Source organism: Engystomops pustulosus, chromosome 1 (genome assembly GCF_040894005.1).
Source record: "Engystomops pustulosus chromosome 1, aEngPut4.maternal, whole genome shotgun sequence".
NCBI lineage: Eukaryota > Metazoa > Chordata > Amphibia > Anura > Leptodactylidae > Engystomops > Engystomops pustulosus.
Genome location: NC_092411.1, coordinates 271,765,395 through 271,790,231, shown reverse-complemented (window position 1 = coordinate 271,790,231; position 24,837 = coordinate 271,765,395). Strand labels below are relative to the sequence as shown.

Below are 24,837 nucleotides of genomic sequence, written 5' to 3'. Positions count from 1 at the left end.
CCCGGCAGCTCCTTCTCGGATACAGCGGGGGGTTAATGATGAAAGCGATGAAAGTCTTACTCTGCAGGAACTAAAACGCTCTTTTTATGGCTTAAACTCCAGTTTCCTAAACATCAGTTTATCACATTATTGGCCTGTATTCTTTTGGCAGTGCACATATTTAACTAGGAACACAACACAAGCAATACTTACATCTATAGCCTCTAATTAGCTGTATAATAAAGCCCCCGGGAGTTCTCTGGCATCTGGCTAGCTTCATTTGCATTTAGTGTTGTCTTTTGCAACCTCTAAGGGTAAATTATTTTCAATGAAACTTTGTATGATAAGATTTTAAAAAATTGCAGGGTTGGTAAAAATCTGCGCATTGCCCCCACTGCTCCCAGCTGTTTTACAAACACGGAGCCGCTAATGTCACCGACTGCGGGAGGATTTACGCCACGACTTCAGAAATTTACATTTTCTTAGAAAACTGTTACATAATATTAGTCTCAATATTGAGCTAATAATATTTGTGCAAGGACCACAAAAAAACCCAGATAGCCAATGCCTGCAAAATTTTGCCGCAGTTTCGTAATTTTCCAGATTCCAGCACTCTCCCATAGAAACCCGGCAGAAAATCTGCAGATAATCTTCTGACCGGTTTAAGTTTGGGCATATTTATGGTCAAGACGGTAGGACTTAAATATAGAGGAAAGGCTAAACAATTTGGGTCCTACTACATACAAATCAGAGGGTGGTGCCAGTTGTCTTACATCAGTTGCAGCCAGTTGTCTTACAGTCAAAGGCAGGATATTCTGTATTCAAGGGGCAGAGTTGTACTAAAACATTTCTTTATATATTTCACAGGTTTAATTGCAATTTAAGACAATGTGAGGAACTATAGTGAAGGTTTCGATTTACATTTTTGTGTATTTTTTTTACCTTTAGTCTTGTTTAAGGGAACCAGTCAGCAGAAATTGACCTAATAATCCACAATCAGTATGTCATCAGGCATCTTAAAACCCTTCCAGAACAGGTCTTTTTTCATGGCCCAGTGTGGTGCCATCAACCAGAAAATCAACTTTAAAGTCAGATGTAAAATGGTTGTAGAATCCCAGCACCTAAGCCAAAATCTCTGTGCCAAATGACCCCTCACTGTTATTGATGGCCCTGCACAGAAGTGGGTTATAGAATGTCAAAAACAGCTGAGGGTCTTCTGACGTGGGGAGAGCTTGACTTCAGGACTAAAGTCTCCGCCTCTGTGACTTTATATAAACATTATATGGTTGAGACATTCCTTTTTTTTTTTGAACACCAGATTATAGGGAACTGGTAATCACAGCAAAAACCACCCAAAATTTTTAGCGGAAGGTGGGATGGGGTGGGGGTGGGGGGGCTTTGCGGCTTTCTAAAGATCCTCTCAAATTGGCAGTGTTTAGGAGAAGTTACACAATATTAGCTTACCTGACATGAACGGAACTGGTTAACTAACAGCGTACACCTCTGAGGATCCTTCCGTCCATCCAGGCTGTCCAGTTCAGCAGCCACTTGGTTGAGCTCTTCATCTGCATAGTAAAATTGGGCAAGAAGCTGCGGATCTGACCTCTTAAAGAAGAAAGATAGATCTGGGTTATAATATTTAATAGTGATTAATCCAAGGCAGACTGTAGTAATCACTGACGCTGATTTTTGTAATTATTTGTTCCATGAGGTCATCAAATATAGAGCGATTGTCAAATCACATGAAGCAGAGATTATATATGACCAGTGGTAACAGTGGGCAGTCGGGTGTCCTTAAGTAGGGGACCGCATAAGGACACCCGACTTACAGACGACCCCTAGTTAAAGACAGACCCCTCGCCTGTAAGTCGGGTGTCCTTAAGTAGGGCACCGCATATGTATATCCATCTATAACCCCTAGTAACAGACGGACCCCTCTGCCCCCTGTGACCTCTGGTGAAGCTCTCTGGATGTTACTATAGTCCCAGGCTGCAATGATCAGCTGTAAGGAGTCTGTAATGAAGCTTTATTGATAATCCTTGTTCTCATTACAGCAAAAAAATTTGAAACTCCAATTGTCACTGGGGCAAAACAAATTAGGTCTGGAGCTACAATTACAAAATATACAATTCCGCCTTACATACAAATTCAACTAAAGAACACACCTATGGAACCTATCTTGTACGTAACCCGGGGACTGCCTGTATTATATATATTTATAATTATATATTTATATACATTATATATTATTTATCATTATATATATACCGTATATACCGGCGTATAAGACGACTTTTGAAGACAGAAAAATCTTCTGTCTTCTCTGGGGTCGTCTTATACGCCGGTAATCGTCTTATACGCCGGTAATCGTCTTATACGCCGGTAATGACGGCGTATAAGACGATCGCGGTCGGATCGCGCTGCATGGAGAGGGCTCACGGGCTGAGCCCTCTCCATAGCCGGTAAGTCTTTGCTGCATATTGCAGCAAAGGCTTACCGGTAACACCCGCGATCGGTGCTAGCACCGATCGCGGGTGTTTTCACAGCGATGGCTGCCGGCAAAGCTGCCGGCAGCCTCAAAAAGATGCGCATGGGACATACTCACCGCGCCGTCTTCTTTCTTCTGCTAGGCGCCGCCATGTTTTTCCCCGGGTCGGCGCCTAGTATGACGTCAGCAGCGGCGCGTCATACTAGGCGCCTGCCGGGGAAGATCAATGGCGGCGCCCGGCAGAAGAAAGAAGACGGCGCGGACATCGGGGGAGCATCGGGGTGAGTATATGATTATTTTTTTTTAAATGCTGGGCTGTATACTACTGGGGGCAGTGCTGTATACTACTGGGGGCAGTGCTGTATACTACTGGGGGCAGTGCTGTATACTACTGGGGGCAGTGCTGTATACTACTGGGGGCAGTGCTGTATACTACTGGGGGCAGTGCTGTATACTACTGGGGGCAGTGCTGTATACTACTGGGGGCTGTGCTGTATACTACTGGGGGCTAGGCTGTATACTACTGGGGGCAGTGCTGTATACTACTGGGGGCAGTGCTGTATACTACTGGGGGCAGTGCTGTATACTACTGGGGGCAGTGCTGTATACTACTGGGGGCAGTGCTGTATACTACTGGGGGCTGTGCTGTATACTACTGGGGGCTGTGCTGTATACTACTGGGGGCTAGGCTGTATACTACTGGGGGCAGTGCTGTATACTACTGGGGGCAGTGCTGTATACTACTGGGGACAGTGCTGTATACTACTGGGGGCTGTGCTGTATACTACTGTATGCGTTGGAAAAGGGGTAGTCTTATACGGCGAATATATCTTAAACTCTATATTTTAAACAGGAAAGTAGGGGGGTCGTCTTATACACCAGGTCGTCTTATACGCCGGCATATACGGTATGTAGAATGTCAAGTAATTACTAAGAATCTTATGCACATATCCTTAAGGTTTAACCCCTTGCAAACTGCAATGCAATTCCGCTATTAATTAGGTGTCTTGCAGGAGGAGCAACACTAATCTTTATCAGCACCAAGTTTATAGGTGTGTGAGGCACAAATTTTGTCCCAGCATACAGTCCCACCCTTAAAGTGATTTTCTTGGCGAAACCATTTTTAATGTGCTGATCTCAGAATAGAGTCATTAGTATAGATTTGTCGAAATCCAACAAATCGGACAATGCGATCATCTGTTCGCCATTTCCGCTAAACAGCAAAAAGCTATACGGTGGGGTGAAGCCAGGTGTAGATGGCTCTTGGCAGTGCTGATAGATGGTGGCCATTCACTTGAATTGCAGCAATGCTGTACTTCCCTGGCAGGGAATGGAACCATCTGCTCCGAGTCCTGTATGGTACAGATCAATGCGGGGTCCATTGTCATAGCCCTGTCCTATGCTGAGGATAGATCTTTGTATTAGAATAGGACTTAATAGTAGATTATTGGACTTGTAGAATAAATCAGCAAATTAAACAAAAATTCCCCAAATTAAAATAATAAATCAGCAGCAATTTTTTTTTTTTAATAATAAATTCTGCAACAAATTTATACATAAAATAGAAAGAATATAAAAAAAAAAAAAAAAAGTAAGGGAAATTGAATGGTTAATATTTCCAAGTAAGAGCAACCCAGGCGGTTTTTAAAGATTAATCAATGTAACCTAATTCAATATATTCCCAGCGTCCTTGTGAACCTGAGCACGTTAGTCTCCTCGGAGAGCGAGAGAACCTGCACAATGTATCACCAGCTTCGATTTTCCGTGCTCTAAACCCCCCCCAAAAAAATATTTTGCATGATGTGCTTTTTGTAAAGCGCAGGTTTATTTATCTGTAGCTGAGCCTGGCTGCCACAACACGGCGATAAACGTGATTTACGTCGGCAGAAACAATCCACCTTCCGTCTATCGCCTCTCTCTCTCGGTCTTGTAATAAAATCAGGGCTGGCAGAGCCGGCTGTTCTCGCTGCTGGGGACGCAAGAGAAATTCAGCGACCTCAGTTACATGGCTGCAAGTGCGGAGCCACACAAGCATCAATCAGACATAAAGGAGGACCCTGGGGGGGTCCTAGCAATGGTTGTAGTCATAGTGAGGACCCAAAACAAACCGTTAAATAGAAAAACGGGTATCGATTGTGAGAAAACTGTACCCTCAGCTAAACCAGTCCATTCAAATGACCCTATTTGGAAAAAAAACTGTGTTTCGTCTGTCCTGTACTTACAGCAGTCATAGATCAAAGTAGAAGTATACTGGCTTCAAGGGTTTGTCTACTTTTCCTTATGTTTCTTATAATGTGTGAGGGGCAGAATATTAGGTCATTTATAGTGGTAATTTACCAATGTACATCTATTAATAGTTCTGCTCCACTTCTTCATATGTAAAGTGACAACTTTTACCTCATGATTTCCTGATATGTAAATTGAAGCCTTTTACCTCATGTTTTCCTGATATGTAAAGTGACAACTTTTACCTCATGATTTCCTGATATGTAAGGTGACGACTTTTACCTCATGATTTCCTGATATGTAAAGTGACAACTTTTACCTCATGATTTCCTGATATGTAAGGTGACGACTTTTACCTCATGATTTCTTGATATGTAAAGTGACGACTTTTACCTCATGATTTCCTGATATGTAAATTGAAGCCTTTTACCTCATGTTTTCCTGATATGTAAAGTGACGACTTTTACCTCATGATTTCTTGATATGTAAAGTGACGACTTTTACCTCATGATTTCCTGATATGTAAAGTGAAGCCTCCCGTCTTTTACCTCATCAGCCAGACATTCCTAACCATAAAATGGCCGCAGATGGAGGGTCATGTGATCTCTTAACTGTCCATGAACAATTGCTCTGTCACTGGCTTGATTTTATAATCATAAGGTCCTGCCACGGCTGTACAGGCGGTCCCCTACTTAAGAACACCCGACCCCTAGTTACAAACGGACCTGTGTTAAATGGTAATTTACTGTACTTTAGCCTTAGGCTACAATAAACCTCTATAACAGTTATTAAAGGTGTCTGCAATTAACCTTTTATTGTTAATCCTGGTTCTTATGACAACCCAACATTTTTAAAATCCAATTGTCACAGAGACCAAAAAAAATTTGTCTGGAGTTACAATTATAAAATTTACAGTTCCGACTTACACACAAATTCAACTTAAGAACAAACCTACAGAACCTATCTTGTACGTAACCCAGGGACTGCCTGTAGTCCTAACCAGAACCCAACAGAAAAGGTGGGTCTGCTAACAGGCATCACAAGAATTACGCAGCTAGACTATGAATTAACACCCAGGTATCAAAAATGGGTATAGAATGGGAACAAATTTGACCCTCAGCTAAACAAACCTATTCATATGACCGGATTCAGACCAAGGGAAGCGGAATTATTAGTTGATGTGTCTCGTGTGACCTGTACTTACAGCAGCATAGTCAAATATCAGGGTCAGCACAACCTTATATCCAGATACTTGCCACTTCATACAAAGTTCAGGACAGAAGATTTGTAGTAGTTCTTGATCTCTCTGCATCAGAAGTCAGTAGGTTATTGTGAATTTAGGTAAGGGAAGACACTGTTGCTCCTCAAAATGCAACTTAATAAGAGATCGGCAGATATACCAGGTGTCATACCTCCACCATTACATATTTGTGACCTGTCCTATGGATAGGCCTTACTATGTGCTGGTTTGTGCTGCAGTTACCCAACTTGCCCACTGTGTCTCCATGGTAACAGACAACATACACATTTTGTGTAGTCTGATCCTGCAGTCATTTCTCCCTCCATTTGTCCCCTTCTTTATGCTAATGTACACATTTAGCAAGATGTAGAGGGTAGACAGAAAGATCATCCCTACTGGATCAGACTACATAGGGTTTGAGAGTAGTCTGTTACCATGGAAATATACAAGCCTTTATAGGAGCAGCTGTACAAACAAATCAGTATAAGATTATCCAAAGTAATGTTACTCTATTTCTTATTCAAGCTCTACAGGAAGAATAAAAATGAAATGAAAAGATCTTCTATTATAACAAGTAGCACAGTAATGCGCCTGTGTATGAAGAGTGACGAATATTTGGAAGGGAACATATGCAGAAGATGTCAACACCACATTACTAGGACATGGCAGCACCTGACTCTGGGGACATAAACATCACGTCTTCAGAACAGGATCAAAACAATAGAGTAAAAGGTGCACGAGGAGGTGAACGCGCTACACCAATCAACACAGACTTCGAAGAAACCAAATGACCTGAGGACAGAACAGAACCCAAACACAAAGTCTCGTAACGTGTACACAGGATCTAATAACACTCACGACTACCAGGTAAACAGAAATTAATGAAGGGATAAAGAGCCAGACAGACTATGCTGGGGGTTGTTTTTCCCCAAGGGGTGCTCCACATCATTAAAAAAAAAAAAAAAAATTGTTGATAAAATTTCGTCTTGATGTTTTTTTGGTATAACCCATTAGAACAGGGGTAGGGAACCTATGGCTCGGGAGCCACATATGGCTCTTTTGTTGGCTGCATCTGGCTCTCAGACAGATCTCTAATACATAGTGATGGCTGCTGTGTGTCTGTTAGACTGATCACTGAACACAGGCAGTGATGTTATCGCAGCCTACATCCTTTGTATGACCCAGGCACCATCGCCTGGGTCAAAGAGAAGAGATGAGCGATGGGAAGCTGGCTGCATGGAGCGCTGGTAAGTGAAGACTTTTTTTTTTTTTTTTTTTTGCTGTGGCTACCTATCTACTGGGGGGCATGTGCTGTGGCTATCTTTCTACTGGGAGTATGTGCTGTGGCTACCTATGTAACAGGAGTATGTGCTGCAGATACTTATATACTGGGGGCGTTTGCTGTGGCTACCTGTCTACTTGGGGGCATGTGCTGTGGCTACCTATCTGGTAGCCCCCGGTCCTTATAGGTACTGCGAAAGTGGGCAGTGCCCCTTTAAATCCGCGAGCGACGGTGCACGTGCTGGCCAGCCAGGATGGAAGACTGAAAGTGGTGGGTTGAGTGAGCTCGGAAAGGGGCGCCGCTACAGAGAGGGGCATGGACGTGCCTGCGATCCAAGACCTAGATAGCAGGGACACCCGTGACACTGGGACTACCTATCTACTGGGAGGCGTGTGCTGGGGCTACCTATCTACTGGGGGGCATGTACACATGGTTCGGCTCTTCCGGAATAACATTTTTAAATATGTGGCGTTCATGGCTCTCTCAGCCAAAAAGGTTCCTGACCCCTGCATTAGAAGTTGATTCGTAGGGGCGCACCACCCTATCACCAGTGTGCCAGTGGTGGGGGTACATTTTGGACAGCCATCTATAGTATAGATTATTTAGAATAATAGATTCTATAAGGACATTGTCTATAGCTTTTCGGCCAATGTAAAAAGCTGTCAGCTGTCAAGAGTATCAGCGCACCGGCACTGGTACGGGTAGATAATTGGAGATAATTGGTGAGGGTCCCATGTGTCTAGCCTCCACTAATTAACTAATAATGACCAAAGGTCAAGTGCTTATTAGTCCTGTTTTATATCTCTTCTTGCATTTATCACGGTGTCTACCTCTCTACTACTATACGTAAGCTGATAAAGATAGACAGGGGAAGTTGCTTAAGCCACTAGTAAGACTTATCTCCTTACAGCGCTAAATTAGGAGTCAAATTCTCCAGGCATGTAAGGAGTTAAAATTGACTACTTCTTATCCATCAGCTCATGAGTTCATAAATTTATAAAAGTCTACTCATAAAACAAGAGAATTAACACAACATCATAAAACGACCCCCTACAGGGCCAAAGGAATGAGGGTTGGAAAAATTAGGGCAGCACAAAGTTTTACCATTATCATCTGTACTGTTCACTGCTGAAATAATGTAATAATAATGACATAGTAATATAGTAGATGGTAATATAGTTGTATGGTAATATAGTACAAAACAAAAATATAAATAAATAATAATATGCAATAATTAAAAAAAGGACCTAATCACGCTGCCCATGTCTGTGGTTACCCATTTTATGGGTAGTGTCGACACCCAAAAATTGGATCCTATATCAGTTTTGCTACTATACAAAAAAAATAAATAAATAAATGGATGCCCATATCCGGACAAAGAATGTTGGAGATGTTAAATTGGGACCCTACCGAACAAATTGGTCCGATTTTTTTTTTCAGGGCAGCACGGTGGCTCAGTGGTTAGCACTATAGCCTTGCAGCGTTGGGAACTGGGTCCCAAAGTCAACATCTGCAAAGAGTTTATATGCATTTGCGTGGGTTTCCTCCGGGTCCTCCGGTTACCTCCCATACTCCAAAAACATACTGGTAGGTTGATTAGATTGTGAGTCCCATTGGGGACAGGGAGTAAACTTGGCAAGGTCTGTGCAGCGCTGTGTAATCTGTGTGCGCTATATAAATAAAGGAATTATTATGATTTGTTACTGTAGAACGTTCTACTTTATCCTGAGATCCAGATAAAGATTTTATAGATATAAACTGAAGATGTGACTGAAGACATGATGGAGATCCCATATAACATTTTGGGATCTGCTGACCAAACAAGTTGGTTGTATGGATTCTGGCAAAATGACGCCCCAGAGAAGTGTGCAGGTCACCACAGAATACGATTACTCAACAATGTAATACGACAAACAAGATTTCCTGGGAATTCACCATCCGCTATATAAAAACAAATCCAATTTCCTAGCAGCGCAATAAAACACGGACTAAGTACAATATATTATATCTGCGGCACAGCTATATTTTATAGACATCGGCTTTAAGAACTGTAAATATAAGGTCTAATTAAGTTCACTATAATCTAGGGAGATGTGACGAAAGGCTTAAGACCTGACAGAGAGCAGATCTGGATAATACTACTGCAGGACAAGCAAAAAACATCATAAATTTATAAAAGTCTACCGATAAAACAAGAGAATTAACGCTCCGGAGGATAACATCATAGAACGACCACAGAGGCTACAAGAAGCTATATAAGACCGGAATATAACATTTTTAAAGCCACAATCTGCTAATCCTGTGGTATTCATCAAAACTACGCCAGGATTATCAGAGGGTTACCTCTACAAAGAGGAGAATTCCTTGCAAGGTTGAAATCCCCCGAGTAGTAGCGGATTGGTGGAAGTTGCACTCAGGGATGGAAACAAATGTCGTCATTAGGAGCATAGTCAGGGTTAAAAGAACAAATCAGGAGCGTAGTGGGGAACCAAGCCAGAAGAACCATTCCAAGGGAAAGGTAATAGCATTGTATATGAACAAGCCTGAGGTCAAGAACAGGATCAAATTGGAGTCTTAAGGGGTTAGGAAACCAAAAATTAGGAAGGGACATTGAGAAAATACAGTAGGTCTTCCTTACCCTAACCTATACATCTCAACAGACCACAGTATAGGGTAATGAAAAGGCAGTAAGTAGATAGCTTCTCACGGAGACAGTGAGGGTGGAAGAAGAAAAGTTCTTCTCCTAATTGAAAATCAATATAGTAGAAATCTGGTACAACAATAGGAAGTCTACAATTTCATAGGCGTGTCCACAATTACAAAAATATAACTTTTCTCCTAAAAACATTAGCCCACCGGCTACATTCCATTCAATACCACACACAACCTGCGGACAGGTATGGAACAATTTTGGAAAAAACACAATGAACCTTATTAACAAACTGTTTCAATTGAAATTTCGATTTCTGGGCATGTTTTTTTTTTATTTACATCCATGGAAATTTATGGATCTGGTGAAACATTTTTGGAATTTATTTATTCATTTTTTTTGGAATTTTACAATTTTCCTCAAAGCTGTGAACATTCACAGACCATAAGAAATATGGCTTATCCCACTAACAGGAAACCAAACCGGCAGCCGGATAGTTCCATTCACATTGCATCACCTCGAAGGGTTCTAAAGAGTCTATTGTAGCTGCGGATAAATCATTCATAAACTGACAGAAGTGCAAATCTCGAAGTCGAGCGAGGGCCATACAGGAGACAATTGTACTTCACATCATCAAGGATAATTTATGCTGCATTGCTGAATATTTTACACAGCGAGTTGTAGGGCAGAAAACGGGGGCATCGTACTTCTGCACCATGTGAAGCGGCTTAAGATTGTTCGTCTCGATATTTACGGGTGCACCATTAAAATAATTGCCTTAGATGTTTTTAACACCTTTAAGAAACCAATTCATAACAAAACAGTTTTAACAATTTTACTAATTTGTAAAGACGTTACACAATAATTAGGACAAGTCAATTTATACTTCGACCTCCAGACAACTGTTTTGGGGGGTGTATGCCCCTTACTGGTGAAGAAGGGTAGATGGGTAAGATATAGTCGGTATTGGAGGCTAGCTAGCAATGCTCCATCAGAAAAGTGTAATGAAATCTAAAAATGTCTTCCATTTACCTTCCACTCCTCATACAGATCGATGTATGGAAGGCTCCGTTGGAAGGCGTACGGAAGGCTCCGTTGGAAGGCGTACGGAAGGCTCCGTTGGAAGGCGTACGGAAGGCTCCGTTGGAAGGCGTACGGAAGGCGTACGGAAGGCTCCGTTGGAAGGCGTACGGAAGGCTCCGCTGGAAGGCGTACGGAAGGCTCCGCTGGAAGGCGTACGGAAGGCTCCGCTGGAAGGCGTACGGAAGGCTCCGCTGGAAGGCGTACGGAAGGCTCCGCTGGAAGGCGTACGGAAGGCTCCGCTGGAAGGCGTACGGAAGGCTCCGCTGGAAGGCGTACGGAAGGCTCCGTTGGAAGGCGTACGGAAGGCTCCGTTGGAAGGCGTACGGAAGGCTCCGTTGGAAGGCGTACGGAAGGCTCCGTTGGAAGGCGTACGGAAGGTTCCGTTGGAAGGTGTACGGAGGGTTCCGTTGGAAGGTGTATGGAGGGTTCAGTTGGAAGGTGTATGGAGGGTTCCGTTACAATTCCGTTAATAATAGCGGAATGCAAAGTTGCTTGCCCATAAGAGATTTCTGTCCGAGAAACTCGCTCGAGGGATTTTCTGGACCAAACCTCAAAATGTTGGAGTCAGCTAAGTATGTCCATTCAGTTCAGTGATTTTTGGGCGGGCCTGGCAAATCCCTTCCTTGGGCCTAACTCACTCCTAGAAAACTGGCTCACTCTCCATAGTGACTAATCTCCTTAAAGGGGATATTTTTTTTGGCCCAGATCAGCTATTTGACCAAGATGGGCTCCGTGGGATTCGAGTCTGTTGTAACGGCAGTGTTATTGGCTCCCGATTGTGGGAGAACATTGAGAACATTAAGAACATCAGTCCAGGTGGTGACTTGGTATTTTTTTGGAGCAAAGCTCTAAAAAAATATAAGCCTAACGAGTTGCCTTAACAAGGTAAAAAGTTATTCACTTTTCCTGGATGCCCCTTTGCCTGGGTTCCTGTTGCACTCGACTTCCTGGTCAGCCATAACGGGGGCTGTTGGGTCTCATTCATGATGTACATGTTGCACAACTACATCCAATGATTTTACACAATCTGCATTGGATCCTCTGTGTCACATGTGAACAGAGCCTTAATGGCTGTAGTCTTAAATTGATAGAAGCGCGCCTCCCTATTAAGCGCAGCGATGCCTGAAATGTCCTTCTCCGCAAAGTGGCTCGGAGACTCATCAATATTGTCGTCTGCAATCTAAATAGGAGAATTTCACATAACGCAAAATGTAAATTTTTGCTCACGGAGAGAAGACCTTGGGAGAGCTAAAAATAACCTGAGTCTATAGGCCGTAAAAGACAATTGACATGCTTGAGATACTTCTAGGAACAGCAAGGCTTGTGGAGATTAGGTGGCCATTGTCAGACTCTTCATCATACTGAGCAGAGCCTGGAGCTCATACAAGATAACACTTCATACAGACACAGACGGACTTAAGAGGAAGGCCTATAAAACCGCTGAAGAATTACATCGGCGCAAAAACTGGTGTTATAGTTCATGAAGATCCATGAAAAACGGCTACAAGATTGATGACAAAAAAATTCCACTTCTCAAAATGTTTGTGTGTAGGACAAATTTTTCCTTTTTAACATTAGTTTTAGCAGATCGGCCTATAGCGAAATGACAGTTGGGTCATACTTTCTATTTAGGACTGTATCCGAAGTACGCTGGACCATGCTCAGCTAAAGCAATTGGTCATGGTTAACAAAGCCGACACTTGGATTCCGTTTCACTTTGCTTTAAAAAAATATATATATATCCGAATGCTTGGCCAGAAAATATTGGGCTTCATTTTGCCGGTATCAGCACCCCACTTAATAAATCAGCAGCGGATGGGAAAATACAAGAGTATTGAGGTCCACACCTATAAACTTCTAATTAAGACTCCATTTGCCCCAACTAAATGACTTGGAGACCTGGAGGTTGAAGTAGTTTCTTCCCCCTCATCCTCGCTGGTTAAAGGAGGTTTTAATATAAGCTTAGAAGATAAGCCACTGCTTCATTCTATAGTCCTAGGAGCTACCCTTCACTTGCCCACTGGTCATAACAGGTCACTAGTTATCACGGAAGGGACACAAATAGACTTTTACACATATGGTTTATGGAATACCTGAATTCTGAGGCAGCAAGCACCCCAAGACCCTCAAAAACAGGGCTGTGGAGTCAGTAAGCCAAACTTCTGACTCCAACTCCAGCAAAATGCAGCCGACTCTACCGCCCTGTTTCCCGGATGATTATAGCAATTCTAACATAAGAACAGGCTTTCCTTCTCAGTGCCGTTTTCCTCTGATCTATAGCGGATGAGCTTCACTACTGAGCATGTACGTATAGTGCAACTACATTCATCTCAACTAAAGCCTACAACCCGCAGCCTATGGACCACATGCAATCTGTCGATTCTCGAATTGCGCTCTACACTTGTCGACAAAGTCCAATGAGCGCTTCCATAACTGATAGCAGATAATTGGTCCGGAGGCCGGGTAGCGGTGAGTGCAGCCGAGAACTCCTCACTGCTCTAGTGTACTCTCCTGTTACTCCACTCTTTGTCCCGATTCTGGTTGAATGTGCAAGCATCAGGACCCAGAGCATAGCGGCCCCAGGAGTAGGGGAGGAACCAGGAGTAGCAAGAACTTGTCAGCCGTACCAGCCCGTCCCCTGCTCCATTTATTTTCTGGGTCCTGATGCTTGCACATACAACCAGTGTGAGACACAGAGCAAAGTGGGAGATGGAGGAGAAGAGGTGCCAGAAAAGGAGAGGATAGATTTATCGGGAGGCCGCTGGGGACGTCACTAGCGAGGGGGAGGCCGCTGGGCACGTCACTAGCGAGGGGGAGGCCGCTGGGCACGTCACTAGCGAGGGGGAGGCCGCTGGGCACGTCACTAGCGAGGGGGAGGCCGCTGGGCACGTCACTAGCGAGGGGGAGGCCGCTGGGCACGTCACTAGCGAGGGGGAGGCCGCTGGGCACGTCACTAGCGAGGGGGAGGCCGCTGGGCACGACACTAGCGAGGGGGAGGCTGCCGGGCACGTGAAAAGCGAGGGGAAGGCCGCCGTGGAACGTCAAAAGCGAGGGGGAGGCCACGGGGCACGTCAAAAGCGAGGGGGAGGCCACGGGGCACGTCAAAAGCGAGGGGGAGGCCACTTGGCACGTCACTAGCGAGGGGGAGGCCACCGGGCACGTCACTAGCGAGGGGGAGGCCACCGGGCACGTCACTAGCGAGGGGGAGGCCACCGGGCACGTCACTAGCGAGGGGGAGGCCACCGGGCACGTCACTAGCGAGGGGGAGGCCACCGGGCACGTCACTAGCGAGGGGGAGGCCACCGGGCACGTCACTAGCGAGGGGGAGGCCACCGGGCACGTCACTAGCGAGGGGGAGGCCACCGGGCACGTCACTAGCGAGGGGGAGGCCACCGGGCACGTCACTAGCGAGGGGGAGGCCACCGGGCACGTCACTAGCGAGGGGGAGGCCACCGGGCACGTCACTAGCGAGGGGGAGGCCACCGGGCACGTCACTAGCGAGGGGGAGGCCACCGGGCACGTCACTAGCGAGGGGGAGGCCACCGGGCACGTCACCAGCGAGGGGGAGGCCGCTGGGAATGCCACTAGCAAGGGGGAGGCCGCTGGGAACGTCATTGTAGCAGGAAATCAATAAGGACAATCATTTACAAAATTTTAACCAACTTTGTCAAAATAATGTACCCAGGTATGACTAACCTAATAATCCACTCCACACACCCCACTGCGATCGCTGTGTCAAAAGAGCCCATATGTCACTTATTTTTATCTACCAATAAATCCCTGCTGGCGGCATGTGATGTTGGGATAATCTATCGCCTGCATTTTATGGTCTTAGAAGAATTGTGGATGAGATGCGAGCGCTGACTCTGCACGCTCAGCTATAATACCCATTAATTAAATAATGGAGATTATAAAGCCTCCAGCTTTATACCACCACCAAGGCTCAAAACACAGCCTGCTTTTAACTCATTCATGGCTGCAGGAAAACAGAAGGCGCTCACATAACTTATTTATTTATTGGAAGGTAAGTGTAAAAGTATAAAAGTTATACAGGGTAGCAAACTAAGTGGACACGGAGCCTGGATGGAGCTGCAGCTCATATAAGTGACGCTCCTATTCCAAAAGGGGAGCACAACACCCACTGAGAATCTTAAAGGTTAACAGACTAAGATCTTTCTTCTCCTGTTGTGAGCAGCATCTCCAAGTCTTCTGCATCCATAAAGAGTGGATAGATAAGGTTAAAATAGAGAATATTACACTTCTTTTTAGTTCCGTAAATGACTCCAGTGACTGTAAGGAGTTAAGTCATCAGAAACTTTATCAGCTTCTCCTAATCTATCATGAGTCAGTGTGAGTACAGTAGAGAAGCTGATTTATACACACTGCTAAAAGTAGAAAGGGAGCAACAAAGAAAGAAAGAAACATTTTTTACAAAAGTATAATTAAAAAGTTTACCAATCTCCTCTGATCTGCTGATTTATGCAATTTTGCTTACAAGTTTAGTTATGCTTCAAAACAACTGATTGTTCATTCCGAAGCGGAATCCTGCGTTTCATATTTGATCTAGTAAGGAATTTACTCTTCTATTACATCCTGGTATAGAGCTCACTTGTTACCAGATATAACCAGGTCTCCCTTTTTCCTTTTCTCACAGTCTTATTCAGTTTAGTAGGTTTTAAGCTTCAAATTTACTGCAGCCTAGATACATTACATTTATACCCATTAAAATTCACCTGCTATGTACTTGTCGGCAGCTTATATAGGCCTTTCAGTAATATTTCACAGCAAAGTTGAGTATTGCGATATCCTACCAAGTTTAGCACCATCAGCAAAAAGTGAGATTGTATGAGCTGGTGCTTAGTGGAACAAATGTCAGTTAAAGGGGAATTTCAAGATTTTAATACGGATGGTCTATCCTTAAGACAGGTCAGCTAGGAACACCCAGACCACCCACTAATCAACTGATTGATGGGGTCATAGCTCAAGGGTGAGCAGTACCGGGCATAGCTCCATATACAGTGTAACAGCTGGGATAGCAGTTCTGTTCTAGAAGCCAATAAAGCTTGCTTTACAACTGTGATGACAAGGCTCTTTAAAGGAAACCTACCACTTGAAGTGGCAGGTTTCCGATGGCAATACCGAGCACCAGCTCAGGGTGAGCTGGTGCCGGAGCTTATTTTAGTTAGTGTTTTAAACCGCGGTATCGCGGTTTAAAACACTTTTTAAACTTTATAGCCGGCGCAGGCAGGTACGCGCTCGGCGCTTACCGTGCGCGCGGCTACATAGGAAGTGAATGAGAGCCGCGTGCATGGGAAGCGCCGAGCGCGTACCTGCCTGCGCCGGCTATAACGTTTAAAAAGTGTTTTAAACCGCGATACCACGGTTTAAAAAACACTAACTAAAATAAGCTCCGGCACCAGCTCACCCTGAGCTGGTGCTCGGTATTGCCATCGGAAACCTGCCACTTCAAGTGGTAGGTTTCCTTTAAAAACTTTCATGCAAAAACTTTCATAAACTGGCTAGGACAGATGTGCAGTAATGACTACTGTAGATCTCTTATGGCAGAAGACTCAGGCCCTGGCACTGGTTTAGCTGCAGCAGTGAGACGATCGTCCACTTAACTGCATCAGACAAAGGACGGGCTCAGAGAAGAGCGGAGAAATGAGCCGTGTTTACATGGGGATGTACAGTGGATTACATGTAATACTGCATCCCATGCTGTGCTGAGCTCCTGATATTGGATGTGGCTGCACTCTGCACCGTGGCTAATTACCACATGGCAAGGACACCTCCACTGCAACTCAGCAGTTGCAGCAGGCAGAAGTCAACCCCGCAACATATTTTTATATGCAGTACTGTGAGAGAAGGAAATAAATTACTAATCTGCAGTGTTTCTATGAATAAAAATAAATTCACAAAATTTCCCCCTTCCATTGCGGTTAGGCCACATTCACACAATCAGTATTTCATGTGATCAGATATATACATGGGGTAGCGGATGCAAATGTAACTAGGCAAAGGACCTTAAATGACCTGGTCCTGGTCTCTTGACATCTAAGGAAATCTCCACCTCGATCCCGGCACTGCTCTTGACACTCCGGGATCGCTGGAAAAAACGTGTTGTACAAAAGCAGCACAAAGCACCGGGACGGCCTGTTAATTATTCACGCCTCTTGCGTGACATCACCTCTCTCCGAGAAGGAGGTGACGTCACGCAAAAGGCACGAATTCACACCTCTATGATACCTCCCTCTTCCATGTTGGAGAGGGAAGCGACGTTACACAACAGGCATCAATAATTTACATTGCCTCCCAGGGATCCGCAATGCTTTTTATAACTCTTTTTCCAGCGAACCTGGAGCATCAAGATCAAAGAAGACTAGCGACAGGATTGGGGTGAAGAGGACGATAGACAAGTTTCTGTAGTTTAGTTTTGTAACAAAGATGTAACAGAGCTCTCACTCAATGTACCATACAGCAGCATGTCCTAGCAGCGAGACCTGTCAATGCTTTTTAATCATTGGTAAAACCTATGTATTTTTTTTTAGGTGGGCTCACTTTAACTAAGGTATATGAAAATGTGTTAAAATTTGAAGTTTCCCCTTTACGAGAGAAGCGGATTTCAGTGTAAAACAAACATTTGCAATGAGTGCATTCATCTCCACAGCAGCGCGGAGTTACACAGCGGAGGAGAACAATCTATACTTTAGGAGAACAGTGAGAATTTTAAAACAAAAAGTCGCTGCCTGCGTTTACCCTACATTTGCCTCCCAAAAGGCCATTGCTTCCGCTATATTCAACTATTGATTTTATCAAGGTCTGAAAATATTTTCTCCGAATATTCCGGAGCCATGCAGTGTAAGCCAAGAGAGGAGCTGCCGAAGAATGAACGCCGCCAACATGCAGGGTCTCGTAACTTTCATGTGGAAAGAAAAACACCTACAAAAAGATCTATTCACAGCTTCACGAGAACATGAGCTCCGCTGTATCCTTTCTACCGTACAATGGGGGACGTTCACGACGGCCTTGTAGTGGTCACGATCCACAAAAAGCAATACGAGCAACAATGGACCGGGGTATAAAAGGAAAATCACCCCTCTGCACCCTATATTCACTAATGACACAGTATAGGTAGCAGCTATTATAGTAAGGAATATCTGTATTGTAATAATATAGCGCCCCCATGGAGGCACCACACAGTGTATGTATGAAGATCCATAGGCCCGCCATTCTCTGGATCAACACTGTAGGATAGGTTACACTCAAGCCTTTTTTCACATTTATTAAAGCGGTTTTCCCGCTAGGGAGAAACAAAAAAAAAAATTTAAAATCGGCCCTGCTCTTTGTTTAACGGTGCATGCACAAAGTTCAGTCACCATGACCATACACTATAGACCTCGATGTTGGTTGTGAGCTAGCCAACGTTTTTGAGACTAGGGCACAGCCAACATACACGGTCGTGTGCATGAGGCCGAAGTCAAATACAAATTAACCCAGGGGTGGGGGCTTCCTTAAGACTTCTAACATTGGACAACGTATTAGATGAGGAACACCGGAAGCCCTACACCTTCCAGAACATGTCCAGACGATAGCCATCTAATGAAGGGAGGGCTTCCCAAAGACCTCTAGCCTTGGACATCAGAAGAGGAACACCAGTAGCCCTACACCTACCAGAGCATGGTCAGATGGTCTAGCCACCTAATAAAGGGTAATGATACCTCTTTCAAGAAAATAGATTCATAGTGAATCTTCAGCTGGGGAGGCTGGTGACTTGTTCAGGACAGTGGGTAACAGAGATACCACTTCCCTCCAGAACGATGCAACATGAGTCGATGTGGCCTGACACCTAGAGCACGGGTCAGGAACCTTTTTGGCTGAGAGAGCCATGAACGCCACATATTTTAAAATGTTATTCTGTAAGAGCAGTACCATATGCACATGCCCCCAGTGTCTCGGGTGCCCCTGCGATCTAGGTTTCATGCCCCTCTCCATGGAGGCGCCCCTTTCCGAGCTCACTCAACTCACCACTTTCAATGCAGGGAAACGGAGGTGCAAGACTCCTGTGCAATCCACCTACTCCTCATCAGACAATGAAGGTATCAGAGACTCCAAATGTGTTCTGGCCATCAGGGGAACCCCCCATCAATTCCAAGCAAAGGTGATTATAAATGGTGATTACCAGTCCTCTGGGCCCCCTACAAGATCATAAGACACCTATAAGGGCGGAGGAGACGACCATCACGACTGGAGGGAACTGAGCGTTTTATTAGGTATATAAAAGTGCAAAATTCACACCTGAGAGAGCACACTCCCAAAAGGTACTAATCGACATGGACACTTTACCGCTACGAAAGACCCATGACAGTGGTGGGGAAAATAATAGATCAGGGGGTGTAACATAACACTTCTCTCATTATAAAATCCCTTTACTACAACACTGCTGTCCTCACGTGTGGGTGATTTATGGTTGACTCTAGCACATGCTATATTTAGCTCCTAGGCTGTGATGGGATTTATTTCTTCAAAGATAGGTTAGTGGGTCAGGTTAGTGGATTCCCTAAACTAAATAAGAAAATAAAGGTTTCATCTATCCACACACACAGACACACACACACACACACAAAATGTTCGGAAAAAAAAAAAAAATTCTGCAAAAACACACTTTATTTTTAAATTTTAAAAAAAAACAACATGAAATTATTTATTTATTATTATTATTAAAGTCATGAGAATTTTCCGACTTTTATCAACCTTTTTTTAATATTTCCTGTTTTTGTATTTAATTGCTTTTGTTTTTACATTTATTTATTTTTTTTTATGTTAGCAGCAGGACCAGGCCGCGGAGTCGCCCAGCACAACCACACTTGAAATAAGTAGACCCAAACTTTAGGTTCGGCGTCCTCCTTCCGGCCACCAGTCTGGCCAATCACAGCCATGCCTAGTTGCTATGTATATAAAGCTTCCTGATTGGTTTGTCTGCAGTCCATCAAGAAACATGTCTGGGTTACAAAGAGTTGACAATGGAGAACGCCGAACCCAAAGTTCGAGTCCCTTCATCTCCAATTCTGACGTCACTCCACACAACAAAGTCACGACGGCTCCAAAGACCATTTTACAGATTACTCTCTTCAGTGAATTCACCGACAATAAATGGTCTTATGTCATAGCAGGGTTATAGATTTTACTGGCGTATAAAAAGGCATCAGTCATAACAGAGAAGTATCAGTTCCGGTGTGTGACACTTGCCTACTCAACTAGGATAAATTAGACCTTCTTATATTGATTCCTCCCTTCCTGACTGTGCAGCCCCTTCCCGGTGAGCTCTGTGGTTCCTATTGATCGGAGGAGACCATACCAAGCACTGAAAGTGATCATATGGAATTGCTATCAGCTGGTAATTGACAAGGATTGGATGTTAGACACTAATTCTTAACAAGTTTTATAACCCAAGTTTACTATGAAAAGGACAAATTTTCTGGAAGAAGACAACACACCTTGGTGAATGGGTCTTGGTCCTTGGGGTGCCCATTCCTGAACGGATGATAGCCGGCATCCAAGCTAATATTTCCATTCGCATACAACCTTGACCACCCAAATAGCAAAAAGATCAAGCATCTCGATATACATCCGCCCGATAGCCGTTCACAGGTTAAAGTTAGGACACCCAAAAATCACATTTTAAGGTTGAGGCAAGAAAAGGGCGAATCGAATGTACCCTATATGCCAAGCTAAATCCGTCACATACTTTTTAACAACTTTTCCAAGAAAAACAATACAAATAAATAAAATTATTTGGAATATATTCCAATTTCAAAGAGTTTTCCCAAAACTGGTGGTCAGATCACACAGGTGTCAGATCACAGAGGTATCAGATAACAGTAGGTGAAAGAAGTCTATGGAGAGGGGAAAGCGAGAGAAGGAGTAAAGAAGCTGTAACTTTTCTATCTCACTCCAAGTGCTTTAATAATATCAATCCTTCTCTATATTGCCATATACATTGATTCATAGAGTCGCCATCATGTGACTGGAAAATTGGCATGGAACTGACAGGTTGCGGCCCGACGGGGAGAAAAGTCAGATGTAGATCTTTTTTGAGGGAGTAAAATTGCCTGTATGTGCGTCTATTGATATTGATCATATATACGTTTTGGGGGTTGCCAAGTTTCAATGTCAAGGCAGAAAGCTCCTTTAACCTCCCCATATTGCACTGCTCATCCCTATTAGTCCACATTTCCATCATATCCATGTCTGTTATCCTCAGCTCACCTTTTACCAAGAGTGGGAAATCTAACTAATAATTAAAGGATTTGTCTAGGGTTTGAAAAACATAGCTATGTCTTCCAAAAACAGCACCATGCTGACCATGTGGTTTTACAACTTGACTCTTATTCCACTCTACATAGCCGAGCTGTTTTTTTCCAGTGCTGTACAATCCCTTTAATAGAGCATAGAAATTTTGGTGTTAAGTACTGTTCCTCAAACCATCTTACAGCTGGTAGTTGGATAGTAGTTGTCTATTAGTCCTATGGAGCCTGATTGACAAAGACATAACCAAAACGGTGCCCTGCGGGGCACAAGAAATTTGATCACGTATACTGAGGCACAATTAGAATTACGGTAATAACGGTATTAACATAGCTGAAAATTAATCATATCACAGGGCGATAAGATCCCCCCAGACTGCACAAAGCCGCAGGTCACCCCGACAACTGCGAGGATTTAATTAAGTTCTTAGAAGGTTACGGAGAGAAGTGACACCGGAAAAATCACATTGTCCGTACATTTTGTAAAGGTCATCTCTGGGGTTTTGCTCAATCAACTGTACGACGGTGCCGTAAGTGAATGGGAAACCTTTGGATATCAGATCTTGGAGCAGAAGCTGGAGACTCTTATTAGGAAGTAACCATTAACTTCTAAATAGACTACAACACCGTCCATGCAGTTACCAGGACTGTACAAGAGCCCCTGATGCTGAATGGTAAAAAAATGGGAAAAAGTTTTTTGAAGACATACGAGAAAACTTACGTCAAGAACTGGGCGGCTTTTAAGGGGACACTAGCCACGTTCATCATGTAGTACTAAGCCATGATGGGATTTTAAAGGAGATGTCCGGTCACAACAAGTTAGGGATGGGATTCCCTTGGATCACAGAAGAAGGCGGTCACTCCATTGACTCTGTATGGAACTGATGGAGATAGAGTAGCATGGTGCATGTGTGACCGGTTGCTGTGTTCTTCTGGAGTAAAACAGGGGTGGAAAAGACCCCCATTATCATAATCTGTGGGGGTCCCATCACAGAGACCCCCAGCAATCAGCTAGTAAACCCCTATCCTGTGAATAGAGGCTAACTGGTTTTTAAATGGACAAGCCCTTTAAATCAACTGGTCATTCTGAAGCAATTTTCCAGGGAAAGTAAAAAAAAAAAAAGTTGTTCATAAAACTTCAAAAATAATATTTCTTCATGTGGAACTACTTGAAATTATTCTTTTAATAGAAAAACATGGTCTACAGGCAGCTGAAATCCAGGATGTAATACTAGAAGTTAGTGCTTCTACCTAAGAACTCGCGAGGTCAGAGGGGTTGAAGGCTCATTTAACAAGCTCTTGGATAAGGCATAGATCGATGGATGGAGCGAGTAAACAGACAGAGCAGATCGGTATCTCCAGGACATTCCTGTCCACAGCAACGGGGACGCGGGAGATTATGAAGTCTGCAGAAAGTGATAATTCCTGATAAGTATCTAATATATAGAGCTGCTGCTCCAACCAGTAGTGGGACATAACATGGAAGGGATGGTAGGGAAATTATTGTCTTGGAGTCAGGAAAAAAAAAGTGTCCCTTAAAAAGGTAACAAACATAAAATAAAATTCTAATCTGAAAAAACTGATCAAATGAAATACAAAACAGTAAAGCACGTAATAAGTAAAAACTAAAATAAAAAAAGTATTATCTACCCATTTCTATTGATGGGAGCAGCCAGTTGTCTTACAGCCAGACACAAAATTGATACTTCCATTGGTCACCGTCTTGTGATCTTCGGCACTTTCACACGACTGGATGTTCCAGGGTGGCACGGGACCCACTTTGTCCAATCGAGGCCTCCTTTGGACTTACTCCTTCCAACGTCAAAAGTGGTGTTCTGTGGTCCGAGGATGCCACTCATTGGCTGAAATAGTTTCTATTGCTCTTCCCCTCCCAAACCCTAAAGCTTGGAGCGAAAAAAGGGCACCAAGAGTTAGAGGAAGGGTTATTTTTTTTTCATGACCCCTTAACCATCCATCACAGGGTTTTTCCTCAAATGTAGACAACCTTCATTTACTAAGGGTCTGAATGCTGCAATTTCGCCACCTTTCCCGAATGTTTCCTTTTTGTGCCAAATTGCCCCGGGATTTTGGCGCACGTGTTCGGATTGTATCGCATCGGCGCCAGCTTTCACGCAACAGAAATTGGGGGTGTCACCGTCGGACAAACCGTGCAATTTAAAAAAGAATTTGTGTCGCAAGATCAAGCACTTACATGAACCAGGAAGAAGCAGGTGAACTCAAGCACAAGCTAGGTGAATCTGCCCCAGTGTGTTTTGAACTAAAGTCTGCTTCGTCCATCAGTACCATAGACAGTGTAAAGAGCAACAGTGGGGATGAAAGAACTGCTGCTCAATCCATCTGGATTACAATGAACTCCCCAACGGATTATGATCATTGTGGGTTCCAATCGTTGGGATCCGACGATATGCGAGTTACCCCGATCCTGTAAAATTTCCATTTAAAATTCTGGCTGAGCTTCAGTATTATCCTCTAATTACCTGAAATACTCTGCGCTGCTGTGAAAGATTACATTAACCAACTTCTGTATTTGTGTGGAGTAAAATAACAAGTTAATAACAGATATTTATGGATAGACACATAGCGGGTTTACATAAAAGAAGAGTCATATGAGTCGCTTTTGTTCCCGCGGGTCATGGGTGGAGGCAGTATTGTCACCAGGGCCAAATGTCACCTCTCTGTCGTCCATGACGAGCGCATACGTATTTACAGCTGAGAAGCTTGTATGACTCAGCCGAATGAAGATTAAATGGTTCAGCACATTCCTGGTGGTGTAATGATTTCACATCCAAGATCGGCCAGCTAAGCCGCCCTTATTATTATACAGTTGGACAGAGCAGCGCTTGTTTGCGGGCAGCGGGCCAGGCAGAAGCACAATGCATGGATTAACGCTTTACCTCCTGCAGATAGAGGACTTTATCCAAACCGCAGATTCCCACCGATTATAAAGGTTATCATGTTTGTTACTTTACTTAAAAAAGTCCAAAAGTTCTAAAAAGTTAAAGAATATAAACAGCTAACAACCCATGGCTCCAAATATCTCATAGCAACAGGTTACCTGCAAAAGGGTTAAATCACAAAACAAGTATTCTTTGGGTCGAGTGCATGTGGACATTTTTGGTCCCCATATCTAGGCTTATTTCACAGATTCAGGCTCTTAGCGTCTTACTTATATAGGATTCAATTACTGTAGGCAGTAAGACCTAAAAATCTGGCTGTTTAAAGCTGGTCTTAAATGGGTAAGCCAGTCTATTACACAAGTTGCCCATGTGTCAACTTAATAATAATCCTTGAATGTTTGTCAAGTGATTCAGCAAGTGATTCAGCTACTTACTTTAGTGCTGTCTGCAACCTCTCCATGGATCTTTGTTTACATTTCTGGACATTGATGAATAGGAGGATCTACAGAATGCCATAAGGACAGACTGAAGGAGTGAAAAACAGGAAGTTGTGTATATATGAAGAGACAGCTTGGTGAGGACAGGATGTTGAGAAAATTGTTGACGTACCGTGTTAGCCAGGAAAAATCAAAAATCTGATGTAAATACTTTTGTGTAAAAACTACAA

At 43.7% G+C, this 24,837-nt stretch overlaps 1 protein-coding gene across 5 annotated transcripts in view; it reads right to left on the bottom strand.

The window, feature by feature from the left end:
- The window catches only part of ZFYVE28 (zinc finger FYVE-type containing 28), a 107,779-nt gene that overhangs the window by 47,382 nt on the left and 35,560 nt on the right, over positions 1-24,837 (bottom strand). Inside the window, exons 1-2 of one of the 5 annotated variants that reach the window (XM_072126200.1) lie at positions 5,898-5,992; positions 1,444-1,584 (exon numbers count right to left, since the gene is read on the bottom strand). In XM_072126200.1, coding sequence (XP_071982301.1) covers positions 1,444-1,584; positions 5,898-5,957 — 201 coding nt within the window. In that variant the 5' untranslated portion in view covers positions 5,958-5,992. Of the gene's footprint in view, positions 1-1,443; positions 1,585-5,897; positions 5,993-24,837 lie in introns of those variants that run through there. The other 4 variants (XM_072126197.1, XM_072126199.1, XM_072126196.1 and 1 more) reach the window with 4 other exon arrangements.